Raw genomic sequence first — 15,116 nt, 5'->3', positions numbered from 1 at the left:
TCCCATCAGCGATTCATGCCAGTGCCCACAAGCGATTCCCACATGCCCATCAGTGATGCCAGTCAGTGCCCATGAGTGATACCTATCAGTGCTGCATATTATTGCCTCCTCATCAGTGCAGCCTATCAGTGCCTGACAGTGCAGCCTCATCAGCGTACATCAGTGAAGGAGCAAAATGACTTATTTACAAAATTTTGTAACACAAACTAAAAAAAATATTTTTTTTTTTTTCAAAATTTTCGGTCTTTTTTTTTTTTTTTTTTATTTGTTTAGCAAAAAAAAAACTTAGTGGTGATTACCAGTTCTGGACCGGAAGGATTTACCCCTTTAATTACCAGGCCATTTTTTGCGATTCGGTACTGCGTTAGTTTATTGGAAAATTGCACAATCGTGCGACACTGTACTGAAATAAAATTGATGTCCTTTTTTTATCACAAATAGAGCTTTCTTTTGGTGATATTTGATCACAACTGCGATTTATTTATTTTTTACGCTTTTTTTTATGCTAGGGGAAAGATTTATGTCATTTTTTATTTATTTTTATTTTTTTAAACTAGTAATGGCAGCAGTCTGCGATTTTTAGCGGGACTGCGACATTGCGGAGGACAGATTGGAACCCTGACACTTTTGGGGGGACCAGTGACAGTACTACAGTAATCAGTGCTAAAAATATGCACTGTTACTGTACTAATGACACTGGCAGGGAAGGGGTTAACCTAGGGGTGATCCAAGGGTTCAGCCTAGGGGAGTGTTTTCTATCTGTATGGGGGATGGGATTGTGAAATGACCACAGAGACCTATGATCCTATACAGAAGGATCACAGGTGCTCTGTGATTATTCCAGAGAGAAGAATGGTCAGCTGTGTTTACAACAGCTGATCGTCCTTCTCTCTCAGTGGGGAGTGATGGCAGGTGCCCAGCGGCAATCGGTGCCCCCGGTCCCGTGGACTGGCATCCCCACTGCCTAGTGGGGGTGGGAGCCCCTCAGCACCACATGCACGACCGACGTAGGGCTACATCGTTTAGCGCAGCCGAGCCAGCCTGCCGCAGTAAATCTGTGGCGGGCGGTCAGCAAGTGGTTAAATACCACCAAAATTACAATTTTGTTTGGGTGCAGGATTACATGAGCGCGCAATTGTCATTCAAAGTGCAACAACGCTAAAAGCTGAAAATTGACCTGGGCAAGAAGGGGGTGAAAGTGCCCAGTATTGAAGTGGTTAATTGTGCATGACGAACTAGTGTGCAAAGAAGAACTTATTAGCCACTACACTGGTGTGTTGTATAGTGGTTGATGAGCTCCTATTTTCAAAGTTAGCTACTTTTTAAGTACTTGACCAGGAATATGAGCTATACAACTTAATTTTTATTGAAAAAATATTTAATGAAAACCATGTCTAGTTGGAAAATGCAGCGATTTTTATGGATTCAATGGTATTTTTATGCATGGTAGTGTTTTATTATTGAGCTTATTGTGATGCTAGATTAAAATATATGTTTTTCATCTTTCGACAGATTAACTGTAACTGACTCAGATGGGGCTAAAAATTCAACTGAAGCCTCTATAATAGTTCACAAACCTGTAGACAATCCACCCATTGCCAATGCTGGACCTAATCAAATTCTAACACTTCCCCAAAATCATATCAATCTGAATGGAAACCAGAGCAAAGATGACCATCAAATTGTCAGCTATGAGTGGTCGCTGAGCCCCAGCAGTGATGAGAAAGTGGTGACTATGCAGGTATTATGGATAATTCTTATGTCTGTTGTGTGTTTTTAAGGACAATATCAAATGTGGACACATATCTCATGTAGGAAATTGCAAACACTGTGGAGAGGAATTTACCTTATGCAGTTATCAGCACAGATGTTTTATGAAAATCACATGAAGAAAAACAGTCATTCATCATCCAATCACTTTTTTTTCTCTTATGTTTTCAGTATAGATAAAATATGAAAGGGAGGATTGGATCTTAAGTGTGCAACAGCCCCCCTTATACTTACCTGAGGTCCCTCTCCGTCCAGCGATGTCCACGAGTGTCTCATCTGACCGAGATTCTCCTTCCTGATTGGCTGAGACACAGCAGTGGCGTCATTGGCTCCCACTGCTGTCAATCAAAATTAGCTAGCCAATCCGTTGAGAAAGGGGGTCAGGCTCCGTGTCTGAATGGACACAGGGAACTGTGACTTAGCTTGGGTGCCCCCATAGAAAGCTGCTTGCTGTGGGGGCACTGAACAGGAGGGAGTGGCCAGGATCACAGAAGAGGGACCCGAGAAGAAGAGGAAATCCACTGCAACAGAGCAGGTAAGTATAACATGTTTTTTATTTTTATAGGAAAAAAATGAGACTTTACAATCACTTTAAGTTTTGTGAGCAAGCAGTACATAAGGCCAATAACAAAAGAGGGGGCTCTAAGAAATAGATTTTAAGTATAAAAATCTTATTTCCTTTATCCTCTATTGAGGGACACAGGATTCGGAGAATAGTCTATGGCATGTGGGACATCCAAAAGCAGGGGTGGGCAAAGCCACTAAGGAAAAAAATAGATGTGGAACTTAAGTAGTATTAAGGCCTAAAGGCTTGAGGAAGAAGATGTTACCCAATATATAGAGAGATTTTGGAGGAGACCTGTTCGATCAACCCAGTGTTTAGGATCAGGCCTAACAGACTTCTATAATTCTATGAGGGTGCTTGAAGTAGCATAGAGTTTCTCCAACAATATGAAGGAAAGAGAAATACAGGTGGAGCAATACTTGCTAAAAAAGGAAATTAACCTAGAGTTGCAGTTACATTTGTAAAAAGAAAAAAAAAAACTGAACGCCTAAGCCTAGTATACAAAACCTTTGGCAGGCAGCCGAAGGCGATCAAGTCCCTGTAAGCAGTCAGTGGAACCAGATGATTCCAAAGTAATGACATAGAAGAAGCCTAACTAGAATATTGCTTCTTCCAGGCTGAAAAAGTGGGAGAAAGAAAGGGGCGCACACCTGTGCCACCCCCCCCCCCCCTCAGTGGATGATGTCAGTGTTCAGCTCCTCCATTATTGACTGTCACCACACCACGCAGAAAATGACGAGAAAATATAAAAGCATCCCAACTGTGAAGTAATTTGTTGTATATCATTCAGCCCAGGTTCACTCACTATGTGAGTGTAAAAAGACTAGGCATACCAGAGGTTATGCTGCTCTCTAAATCTGGAAAACATTCTGTATGTGGCAGTATAACCCACATTTTAAAGACTATTGTACAATCCTGTGTCCATTAATGGACCTTAACCACTTAAGCCCCGGAAGATTTTACCCCCTTCCTGACCAGGGCCTATTTTGCGATTCGGCACTGCGTGACTTTAACGGACAATTGCGCAGTCGTGCGACGCTGTACCTAAACTAATTTGGTGTCCTTTTTTTCCCACAAACAGAGCTTTCTTTTGGTGGTATTTGATCACCTGTGCGATTTTTTGATCATGTGCTATAAACAAAAAAAGAGCGTAAATTTTGCAAAAATAACAATATTTTTCACATTTTTTTATATGAAATTCCCCCCCAAAAAAAAAAATGTAAAAATCAAAATTTTTTAACATTTTCGGCCAATTTGTTTTATGCTACATATCTTTGGTAAAAAAAATCGCAAAAAGCGTATTTTGATTGGTTTGCGCAAAAGTTATCGCGTTTACTAACAAAGGGAAAGATTTTTGTCATTTTTGTTGTTTTTTTTTTAACGCGTAATGGCGGCGATCTGCGATTTTTTTTTTTGCGGGACTGCAACATTGCGGCGGACAGATCTGACCCATGACTGACATTTTTGACACTTTTTGGGTTACCAGTGACATTTCTACAGTAATCAGTGCTATAAATATGCACTGTTACTGTAAAATTACACTGGCAGTGAAGGGGTTTTTTTTGAGAGGGAGGGGCTATGTGTGTCCCTAGGGGCGTGATTCTAACTGTGATTGGCTGTGGCTTGAGATGTATGAACAGTGATCAACGGTCCTACATAGTAGAACCGTATGATCATCATTCATACACCGGGGAGAATGACAGGCGGCTTGTTTACACTAGCCGCCTGCCTTTCTCCCTCTCCACCGACGATCGTGAGTGACCGGCGGACGATCGGGTCCGCCGGTCACACGCGCGGGGTGGTCCGTGACCGCGCGCTCGCTCCTGAGACCCTCACAGGCTAGCGACGTAGATCTACGTCGCTCTGCCTGTGAGGGGCTGACTGCCGCAGTAAATATACTGTGAGCAGTCGGCAAGTGGTTAAAGAAAAGCTTTTTTTTGTTCTTAGATTTTATAAATCAACACCATTATTATACTTTACTTTTATATTCCGTGAAAAGAAACCTGTAGGGACAGGAATTTGAGAGCTTCCATGGATGACTTAGGGTTTTTGAAGATGTCATCTTCCGGGCTCCACTGTTCTCCTTAATATACTGCTCAGTATGTCACTGACCTGTCAAAGAACATTTTAAGCGTTAGATACCCGATTTGCACATACATGTGCCAGGTCAGTGCCTCACTAAGAAGTAAAATAAGGATGGCAGACCTAGAGAATATATCTTACAAACAACTGCTACCAAATGCAGACAGTTTATTTTTCATCTAAGCCCTGGTTCACACTGGTGCGGCTTCGAAATCGCGCTACTTGGGCAATTTCAAAGCCGCATATCAGTGCGATTTTCACTGCCTATTTCATTGTGGCTTGCAACTTCATTTAACAGAAGTCTATGCAAGTTGCAATGAAATCTGTACAAAGTAGTGCAGGAACCTTTTTCATAATCGCTGCGACATGAGTTGCAGTGATATGAACTGTTCCATTGCTGGCAATAGGGTGTGACTTGTCATGCGATTTGGAACTGTCAAATTGCACCAGTGTGTAACTACAGGGTTGATATTAAAAAAATAAAATGGCACCCTGCAAAAGAAGATGCTATATATGTATTTTTACCTTTCTGGCAGCTATTGTCTTTAAACCCCACTTCTTTGCTGATCCCTGGCTGCTGGAGGTATTTGACACTTTCAGGTGTGTGAATATCCTTTTCTTCCTACTGCACGCTGTGGTTCTTCTCAGAGACTCATACATCCTATAATGACATATAAACTGTCAGGAGGGTCTATGGAGTGTAGTGGCAAGAACAGTTATTGACAGACTCAAAAATGTTGAATACTGAAAGCACTAACCACTGGAAAGGTTAGCATAGCATCATTTTGAGGATTTTAGTATCTATCCTGTATTGACCGGGTCACTATAATGGTTTTGGGTGTGTGTGTGTATAAATCAGCCTTTTTCAACCAGTGTGCCCAGGCACCCTGGGGTGCCTTGAGGTTTCTTCAGGGGTGCCTTGGCAAAATGCCTAAAAATTGCCCAAAAATTGTCAGCAGGTGGATGATGGCTGCCTTTTAGTTACACAAAGCCACAGGTTTTCATTGTGCACCATTACAACCTTCTAGCTGCCTGGTGTCCCACCGACCAATGACATCATCAGCTGATAAGGAGGATGTCAGTCGTCTGCATAGCATCCTTGTTTGACCCTCCCCTGCCCCTCTTCATCAGCTTTGGGGGTCACATTAGCTGAGTGATTGATAGAAACTGAGGGAAAAGAGAAACATTGGAATACTAGTCTGTACCAGTGTGCAAAAGTGTATTTGCCTTGGAAGAATACATCACCTATAACGTTGGGTGTCCTACGTGTGGATGTTGCTTCATTGTGTAAAACTATTAAAAGTACATGAGGAAGGCAGTGCATGAACCACACTGGGATGCAATGGATAAAGGAGTCAGGTGAAGATCCAGTATAGAAAGGGTTAACAGTTTATTGGTATTGATAACCGGAAAACAGCAATGACTTGATAAAGCGCATGGCCCGAAACATGTAGTCATGGCAGCCATATAGCTTGTGTCCCACCCTGGTTCCTGGTGTTTTCCCACAAGTGGCGCCTGTCCGGCTGATGTCACCGCTCCGGAACTACAGCGGAGTCCTTTCATCCTCGCGCCGGCTGGTTTTCGTCTTTGTGCACACACTGCTCAGCAGTCCTGGGAGACTGACCTCCTCGCACTTGTGTTGCTTGCAGCCAGGTGCCCTTGTCCACTCCAGCCCAAGGGGATGTAAGCATTTTATGTACTTTGTTTTCCGGTTATCAATACCAATAAACTGTTAACCCTTTCTATACTGGATGTTCGAAAAAGACAAAAGAAAAGGGGCGCACCGACCTAGTGCATTACCACTAAAACCATTTATTAAAATTTAAAAAGTATGCAATATACTCCCAAGGCAGGTGTGACTATACACACATCAACATTGTACATAAAATATCTCCAAGGTAGCCAAGGTCCCACACTAAGCTGAATGGCATGCAGTGTGCCGTATGGGGCTGCTGTGGCTGGGCTGACGCGTTTCAGGGGCGAGCCCCCTTCCTCAGAGCCAGAAAAGTTGCTGCTGGACCACACTCCGGATAGGCCAGGGATTAAATGGGAGCTGACCACACCCTTCCTGTTCCGCCCCAAAAAGGGGGGGGGGTGGGGAAGGGACAAGGGTAAATGGGCGGGGGGATGGGTAGAAAACCCACCTGGGTCAGAGGCCCCTACCTCCTGAGGCCAAGCCGAACTGTGTCATCAGCAGTACATATAAGCAGCTTATGAAACACTTAATTTAGAACACAGAGGGGGGGAGTAAGAAACCAGATGTTACAATACATTAACAATTAAATATATTGGATGTTCACTTGACTCCTTTATCCATTGCATCCCAGTGTGGTTCATGCGCTGCCTTCCTTATGTACTTTTGTCCGTATCAGCACCCTTCCTATGCTCATTATCTAGCAGCAGAACAACCGCTAGGGAGCCTCACAGGCTTACTTCTATCCCTCCACCCTACAGGCACCCCAGGAGCGCCTGGTTTGTGAGTATTATTAATGTAAAACTATTAGAATAGTTTTTAGATTTTATAATGGGGTGCCTCGAGACTGTCCATAATTTTTAAAGGGTGCCTTGACTGAAAAAAGGTTGAGAAACACTGGTATAAACACAGTATATATAAATCTTTGTATTACAATTAAATACTTCATACATGAAAAAGTATTCACAAAGCACTATTGTCTATAAGTGATGGCTTTTGTTCGATGGTATTATTTTTTGGCAAAACATTTCTAAAACATTCTTGTGGTTCTTGGGTTAAATGTGATTTGACTTTTATATTGCACAGGGTGTACACTCCCCATACCTTCAAGCTAAAGCAGAACAGCCTGGAGAGTATATATTTCAGTTGACGGTGACCGATTCTGCCAAGCAGCAGTCTACTGCTCAAGTAATTGTAACTGTGGAGCCTGGTAGGTGAGGTGACTAATCATACATGTTCTTCTGCATAACTCGCTATAGGGACAAGTGCTTGTAAGCTGATTGCTTGTTCAAAGAGTTACATGTGGTATGGTCTTCTATAGAATGTAATGATAAACACTAGTGTGCTATGATTCTATAAAATAAGATGTGTATAGTTAGATGACTAAGAACTGGTTCATCATTTTAAAATTTGCATTTGTTTCTCTAAAGGTCTTCATTTAGCATACACGTTGCTATACCATTTTTAATCTGAACCCGTCGGCTGTTAAAAATTACTAAAACGGAATGCCTGCCCATCTTTCTGTACTCTGCCCACTGCGACTACCCTTAATGGCCAACTAGCTGGTAGTTGGGCAAGGCATAGGTCAGAAGGCACTTAAAAAGTTTTTTGGTCAGTAAATGTAATCAAGAGCATTTTTTGGCTAATGAAGGTAATAGAAGACATTTTTTTATCACTGCATTTAAAAGAGCTTTCGTTCTAAACATTTAAAATGGCAGGCTTCCTTTTAAAGGTCCCGTAAATAGTCCAAGCAGACTAAGTTTGTTATACTCCATCTACAGTTATGTACTTGTGTATCGTCCAAAACTGACATCACAGCAAATTCCATATCATTAAGTTTTATTTGCATGAAGAACTTAATTACTGTATGTAGCGCTACTCCTGTAGGAGCCGCTGGTGAATATGGTTATCTCCCACCCTGCATTGCCAGGCACACAAATCTTCCAAGCACGCTGTCGTCAGAACACAGTCCTTGTAGCTTTGTTTTTTGTATTTTATTAGGGGAATAGAACTTGGATAGGGTTGAGAGGATTATGGGATGTCCACTGACTCGATCAAGGTAACCATATAGGGACAACCATATACATCCAGTATATACACTCCTCTGCCACCTGCACAAACTTGCTTGCAGATCTATTCCTTCTCCTCTAGCACAACTCTTGCTTGTGGAACTACAACACCCTGGACCAGCTAGCACTGAAAGGATGAGCCAACACAGACTCAGATTCAAAGTGATTGCCTATTGCAGGCAGGGACCACGGGCCCCTTTGGTGTAGCAAAAAGAAGTCACAGTACTTAGCTGTCCTATTCCTGTGGCTGCTGATCCCAGTAGCACCTTTTCAGGCACTGCCAGTCCACCTGGCTGCAGCTGCCCCTTTCTTCTGCCTGTTCCACCACAGTCCTCCTCACTGACTCTGCATCCATCCCAGACTGCTCTTTCCCAGTCCTTACAGTCCTCCTGACAGTGTGCCACTCACCAGCCCTCCTGGCTGTCTTCCTTCCTGGAGATTTGCCCAGGAGTGAAGAAAGGGAGAGATGAGCCGGCTCCGGTGAGAGAGGCTGTCCGATCACATATATATATATATATATATATATATATTTATATATAAAAATATGTTTTCTTTATATCTCAATATCCCTGAGATTCCATGCATCTTTTACACTCCCACCTACCGTGCCACACTATGAAACGACCTGTCATATATACTATGCACGTTACCACAACAAAAGCTGACTGTGTTCCCATATCACCACCGTGGTATGATCGTATATGTACAGCCGCTTCCAATACGATCGTCATGGTATAACCGTATGTGTATGCCTGCTTACAGCTGTTTTTAATACAATCCTCAGGCAATAACCCTCCACAATTCTATATGGAGCAAGCCCACTACCCTCCCCCTTTTCCTTCATCCCCGCATGCCCTTGTCCCTTTTCTTCTATTTTCGTATACCCTATAATTTTATTTTATTTGACCATTATATCAGTGCTATGGTACGATCGTATGTGTGCTCTTGACAATACACTCCCATAGCCACTAACGAGCAAGCCAGCTCCCCTCCCCTCCCCCTTCTCCGCCATCCAATCAGCCAGCATTTCCCCTCCTTTTTCTCCTCCCTCTTTTCTCTTATACGCCCACCTAAAAAACATAGGCGTAGGTCTGACGAAGGAGCCACGCATGCTCCGAAACACGTTACGGCCCACCGTCCTGACCTGACGCCACATCGGCCGCGTGTGTTCCAGCTTGGTTTCAGAACCCAGGCCGCCCTCTGCCTCTCGGCTTCTTTGTTTCTCCATGTCACAAGGGAATCCAGACAGAGGATGACTCTCTCATACTCCCTCACTCAGCAGACAGAGGACACAGCGGACAAAAAGAGGACCGTTTTTACATGCCTGTTATCTCTGCCATCTTGTAAGTGTTTTTAATCCCTTGTACCAAACAATAAATCCTTTTAATACTGCACTTCGAGGCGCCTTTCTTTCCTTATATTTGCCCAGGAGTGTCCTCCTGCTGTCTTCTCCTTGCTCCCGTGCCTCCTGGTCAGGATCCCCTAGTGTGTCTTGAAGAGGGGTCCCTTCCACACCCTAACCCAGGCCTGAGTTCACCACCCCCAGACTAAGGGGTTACTCTCAAAGGCTTCCAACAGCCTAACAATTCATCTCCAGCTTCCACCAGAACTCCACTCCCCAGCTGGGCGACCCTGAGTATTTGAGACGGCCTGCCCCTTGCCAACCCATCTGTTAGGGATTGGTCAGGGCCCTCATGAATACTTCTGGCAACTCCTCCTCCCCTTCACTCCCACCCTTCTAGAACCTTCTGCATGTTTCTAGAAGTAAGAAGAGGTTTTAGCGATGCTGCTTGTGAGTCATACCAGCCCTCCCTGAGTCACTCACCCAACCCAGATTAAACAACACAGGCTTGGCTGCCAGCCAAGCCTGAACAATTGACCTACTCTGTACAAAAAGAACTAACTCTACACCCTAGGGGGTGCTACATGTATATAGTGAATGTATCTATGGTTGTTGTCTAGTTGCTTAGTTTCTCCTTTACCTTAACCTTAGGTTTGGCTGTTCTGAACACTTTTAAGAACATTTAGGAACCCATGTATGGTCCATTCTTGACATGGTCTATGAAAACTGTATCCTGACATTATATAGACTGTTCAGAAGGCTAATCTTATGCTATAACTGTAAATTCTTATTTCCAAACCTTTATTGACTGTTTCAGGTTCCCAGATTTCCCACACAGGTAATATATCTCCAAAAGAAATAGCTATTACTCTCATGTTAATTTAGTTATATTTTATTCCTGCAGAAAATAATAGCCCACCAGTAGCAGAAACTGGGCCAGATAAAGAACTGACTTTTCCTGTGGAATCTACAACACTAGATGGAAGCAGAAGTAAAGATGACCATGGCATTGTGTCCTATGAATGGGAGAATATCAGGTATTAGCTTAAAAGCAGCAGAACCGAGTGAGAATAAGAATCAAAATATAATGCAGGCCTAAAATTGTTCCCTGTACAGTTAAAGATTTCTGTGTAAACAGAAAATACATCTAGTTTTTAGCTGGTAGCAATGGAGTGATTGGTTCTGTTTCACCATGAATATCAAGAACCCCTCTGTCTTGTCATTCTATATCTGCTCTAGTTTTAAAGATAAAATATAGTGTATGTTCAGTGAGTCAGTTTTTTTTGAGTTATTCTTATATATTATAGGGAACATCAAAAAATTTAAATTGTGACCAAGTAGTACCCTAAAAAATACACCTTTTTGTTTTGAATCTCTTGTACAAAAAAGCAGTGCACCTCTTGGAATGTGAGAGTGCCTAGGCACTGCTATGCCTACAGCCTCATAGCTGTATATTTACAGTGTGAGATCTAAGACACTGCTGTCTCTGACTAATCCTTTGAGATTTGGATTGACATTTGGTGATATCAGTACTGTGCTACTCATTGTTTTCCTTTCTGGAAGCTCTGAGGAAGCATAGCCCTGCCTCTACAGCGATATGGTACAGAGCAAGGCATGGTAAGCCAGTAATATGGCATGATCAGCTACTGGAAGGACACAGGAAATACTCATGACTAGCAATTTGTTCTCTTTTTTTGGGCAAAGCTTCCAGAATTAATTTCCTTTTAACTATTGAGGTTTGAAGACAGGCAACTAAAGTGGTTCATTGCAATTACTCTATCTCTCTACCAAAAACTATTATGATCAGATATTTGATGAACAGGCATTGCATTGTTTTCAGTGAGTTGTCTGACTTAAAGACTAATTGTGAGAATAAAGCCTTCGTACACACAGGCTGAATATAAGCCAATTCAACAGAAACCAGTTGACATTCGGCCTGTGTATACATCAGCCTGTCCGACAGAAGCTGGCCGAATGGAAAACCAGTAGCCGATTGGCTGGTTTAATAAATGGGCATATAGAGATCACAATGCTAAAAACACCATCTTGCAAAGGGATCTACTTATACAAGTTTTTTTTTATTTATTTTTATTTCAATCCACACTCATTTTGCTGTTTTAACATAGGTTTGTCCCTTTTTACAGTGGGCCCACCACATTGACAATTCAAAACAGTGATAAACCAGTGGCTGTGGTTTCTGATTTGCACATTGGAACGTATCGCTTTCGTTTGACAGTCAAGGACCAGCAAGGATTAAGCAGCACAGCTGCTGTCTCCATCACAGTTAAAGAGGGTAAATACTATCAGTAATATCTCATTAAAATAAAAGCGTGCAAATGCCTTATGGTTAGACAAAGGCTGAGCCTCCATAACTGCTAATGAACAAGATGCCATACAAAGTACAATATTATTTCAATATATTATTATCCTGAAAGATCATGATTTAAGTTGTCCCTCGCCCTTCTGAGAATTTCTTCCTTGAGCAGAAAGGTAGGTAGAAAGCAAAATAACATTATTGTATTATGGGCAGTCATTTTTTACCATTTATTGGCCTGTGAGTTTAATGTTCTAGTGGTTTGTTAAGATAGATAGACTTTAAACTAAGTTTTAGTTGTTCAGTCTGAATTGAAGTAGAAAGTACTGATTTCTTCAATTTTGCCTCCATCAGTTCGTCTTCCAGTCAACCAGCTGAGCTTTTAATTCTGGGAGACTCTATCTGTATGTTATGCATGCAAGAACTATTATCCAGTGCCTCTAGATGCTAACCTATATGAATTAAAAGGACTTTATGGACCTATGGAGCTTTAATGTGGGAAGACTGCATTTATGTTCTTCCTGGACAGTCTCTTTGAGGGACTCTCAAACCCAGTGACCCAGTGTCAGGCTGTCATGGACAGGATTGGGGGCAAGACTGGCTTACCAGGAAATAGCAGCTGGGGAAAACAGTGGCAAAATCCACAGAGGAGACACAGAGAGCTCAGACTGCCCCCTCAATTAGTGAAGGTGAGAGCATGTAGAAGAGCTGAGGCAGGATCTAGGGAGCTGCCTGTTCATCAGAGCTCCCGATAGTGGAGATAATTCTAGTTGTGGATTGCTCCCAGGTTTCGGCCCTCTGACTCACCCAGGCAAGCAGGCACTGGAGTACAAATAGGCATGGTAGAGTGTCTTGTAGCATAAGGGTTCTAAAAACACAGGACTGAAGCAAGTTGCAGAAATGGTCAGTGTTGCAGAACAGGGGCAGGAGTGCACGGGGTTACTGGGATAGAGTGCAGGCTGGAGTGCACAGGATTACAGCGGAGCATGGTGCAGGGTGGAGTGCTTAGGGTCAATGGAGCAGAGAACAAGCAAAAGTACACAAGGTCACACTGAAATTAGGTGCAGGTAGACAGGACACAGGGGACACTAGGGATTGCTTTAGGCACACAGAAGGGATACAAGGGAACTGGTTAAACTAGGAATGTCTGGAAAACATTGGAGCTGGTTACAGGCTGAAATACACGAGGACTATTGGAGGTACAGATAGCACTGGGGAACAATGAGGCAATAAAGGGAGACACTGGGAATCACAGGAGAAGTCACCAGAGAACACAGGGAGTTTGGCAGATAGCATGAGGACATGTTGCTTGAATACAGAGCAAGGCGCATGCAAGCCCTTTAAGACGACATTCTCTCTGTGATTGCCTGTGGCATCGGCAGGAGCATGATGCTGGGGTAAGACCCAGCTCTGGAATACAGAAACAGGTAAGTGTGACATCCTAGGGTTGATTTACTTAAACTGGGGAGTGCAAAATCCAGTGTAGCTATGCATTGTAGCCAATTAGCTTCTAACTTCAGCTTGTTTAATTAAGCTTTGGCAAAAAAAACTGTAAGCTGATTGGTTTCTATGCAGAGCTGCACCAGATTTTGCACTCTCCAGTTTAAGTAAATCAATCCCCCTGGGTCTTTATTGGCTGTGGCTAGCGCAAGCATTTTGTCAGCTACAGTGTTAGCATAGTTATCATTGGGTATTACTATTATTTCTGCTTGTTTTGGCACAATTTGGCCATATGTTGTTGGGTAGTCTGATCTGCTCCACATTTTCTTTTTTTCTGGCAGAAGGGACTCCAGGATGGGACTGTAAACCTCCTGTATCTTTAGCTTTTGAATTCAGTAAATCTTGGTAATATCACATTTTTAAGTGATTGTATTAGTGAATCTGCTCCATGGATGTGAGTAAAGGAATAAATCGAATTAATTAATTAATTGAGCTGCAAGTCATTATAATCATAATGGATATGTGAAAATTGATATAAGGGTAGTTATGGCCGCGCTCAAAATATTCATGAATTTTAATAAATATATGTTACATTAATCAAGCTAAATAAATATATCTAATAAAGTGACACGTTTATATGGAACCTTAAAACTGTAAATAAATTGACAGTGCAAAACCAAATACTGCACCAACCTAAGTTGCTAAATCATACAAAAACTCTAAATACCAATATTATCTGTCTCCCTTCTTAAAAAATTACCACACTTTAAATCTGTCCAAAAACAGGTGACAAACATACAGTATATTGCTTTCTTTAAACACATACCCCTGATCATTTTGGTTTCAGTGGTTCAAGGACATACTATTTCTAAAAAAAGTGGACTTTACAGAAGTGGGGGAAACTTTTTTTTTCTACAGTTATCCATACACTGAACCTTTTATTCTCTAATCCAGCCTTTTTCAACCAGGGTGCCCTGAGGTTTCTTCAGGGGTGCCTAGTCAAAATGCCTACAAATTGCCAAAAAAGTGTAAAAATACAAGCAGGCCTGTAGATAAAGCCTGCCTTTTAGTTACACAAAGCCACAGGATTTCATTGTGCACCATTACAACCTTCTAGCTGCCGGCATCCTAACGACCAATGGCGTCATCAGTTGATATAAAAGATGTCAGTTGCCTGCATAGCATCCTTGTTTAACCCTAACCCTGCCCTTCTCTATCAGCGTTGGGGTCACATTAGCTGAGTAATGGAGAAAAACTGAGGGAGAAGTGAAACATTGGAATACTAGTCAGTACCAGTTTGCAAAAGTGTATTTGCTTTGGAAGAATAAATCACCTCTAACGTTGTGTGTCCTACATGTGGATGTTGCTACGTTATGCAAAACTATTAGAATACATTACATTACATTTTAGAATGGGGTGCCTTGAGACTGTCCATAATTTTTAAAGGGTGCCTTGACTGAAAAAAGGTTGAGAAACAATGAACTAATCTATTTCATCCATAGATCACCCTACACTCCCTATAAAATTTACAAATTGGGAATCAGCCATTCATCCTAATGCGACCATTGTTTTGAAATAGCAGCAGATGTTAATTTTTTTGGGTTATTTTCCAAAAATACACCCCTTCCTGATGACAACTCTGGGCTTTAATCTGCCGTACTAATTGCTCGCTATAGTACAAAATGACATAATGGGAACACACTCTAAACAGCTGAAAAGTCTATTGCTTTTCTATGCTAGAAAAGTAGTTTTACTAAAAGGAAAATTACCTCAACACCAGATTAAAGGACTTTTGTTATGATCATTAAGTACAAACAAATTGGAATTAGTAGAGCTTAACA

General features: G+C 42.1%; 1 protein-coding gene across 3 annotated transcripts in view; it reads left to right on the top strand.

Moving 5' to 3' along the window:
• KIAA0319 overlaps window positions 1-15,116 on the top strand; it is a 90,322-nt gene that overhangs the window by 34,922 nt on the left and 40,284 nt on the right. For all 3 annotated transcript variants that reach the window (XM_082257355.1, XM_082257354.1, XM_082257356.1), the window contains exons 10-13: window positions 1,513-1,741; window positions 7,197-7,320; window positions 10,426-10,558; window positions 11,666-11,814. In XM_082257355.1, the coding sequence (XP_082113481.1) occupies window positions 1,513-1,741; window positions 7,197-7,320; window positions 10,426-10,558; window positions 11,666-11,814 (635 nt within the window). The remainder of the gene's footprint in view (window positions 1-1,512; window positions 1,742-7,196; window positions 7,321-10,425; window positions 10,559-11,665; window positions 11,815-15,116) is intronic.

The sequence above is a fragment of the Pelophylax lessonae genome (genome assembly GCF_965119305.1).
Source record: "Pelophylax lessonae genome assembly, chromosome: 5".
NCBI lineage: Eukaryota > Metazoa > Chordata > Amphibia > Anura > Ranidae > Pelophylax > Pelophylax lessonae.
The sequence above is the reverse complement of the archived record's forward strand: the minus strand, read 5'-3'. Positions and strand labels throughout refer to the sequence as shown.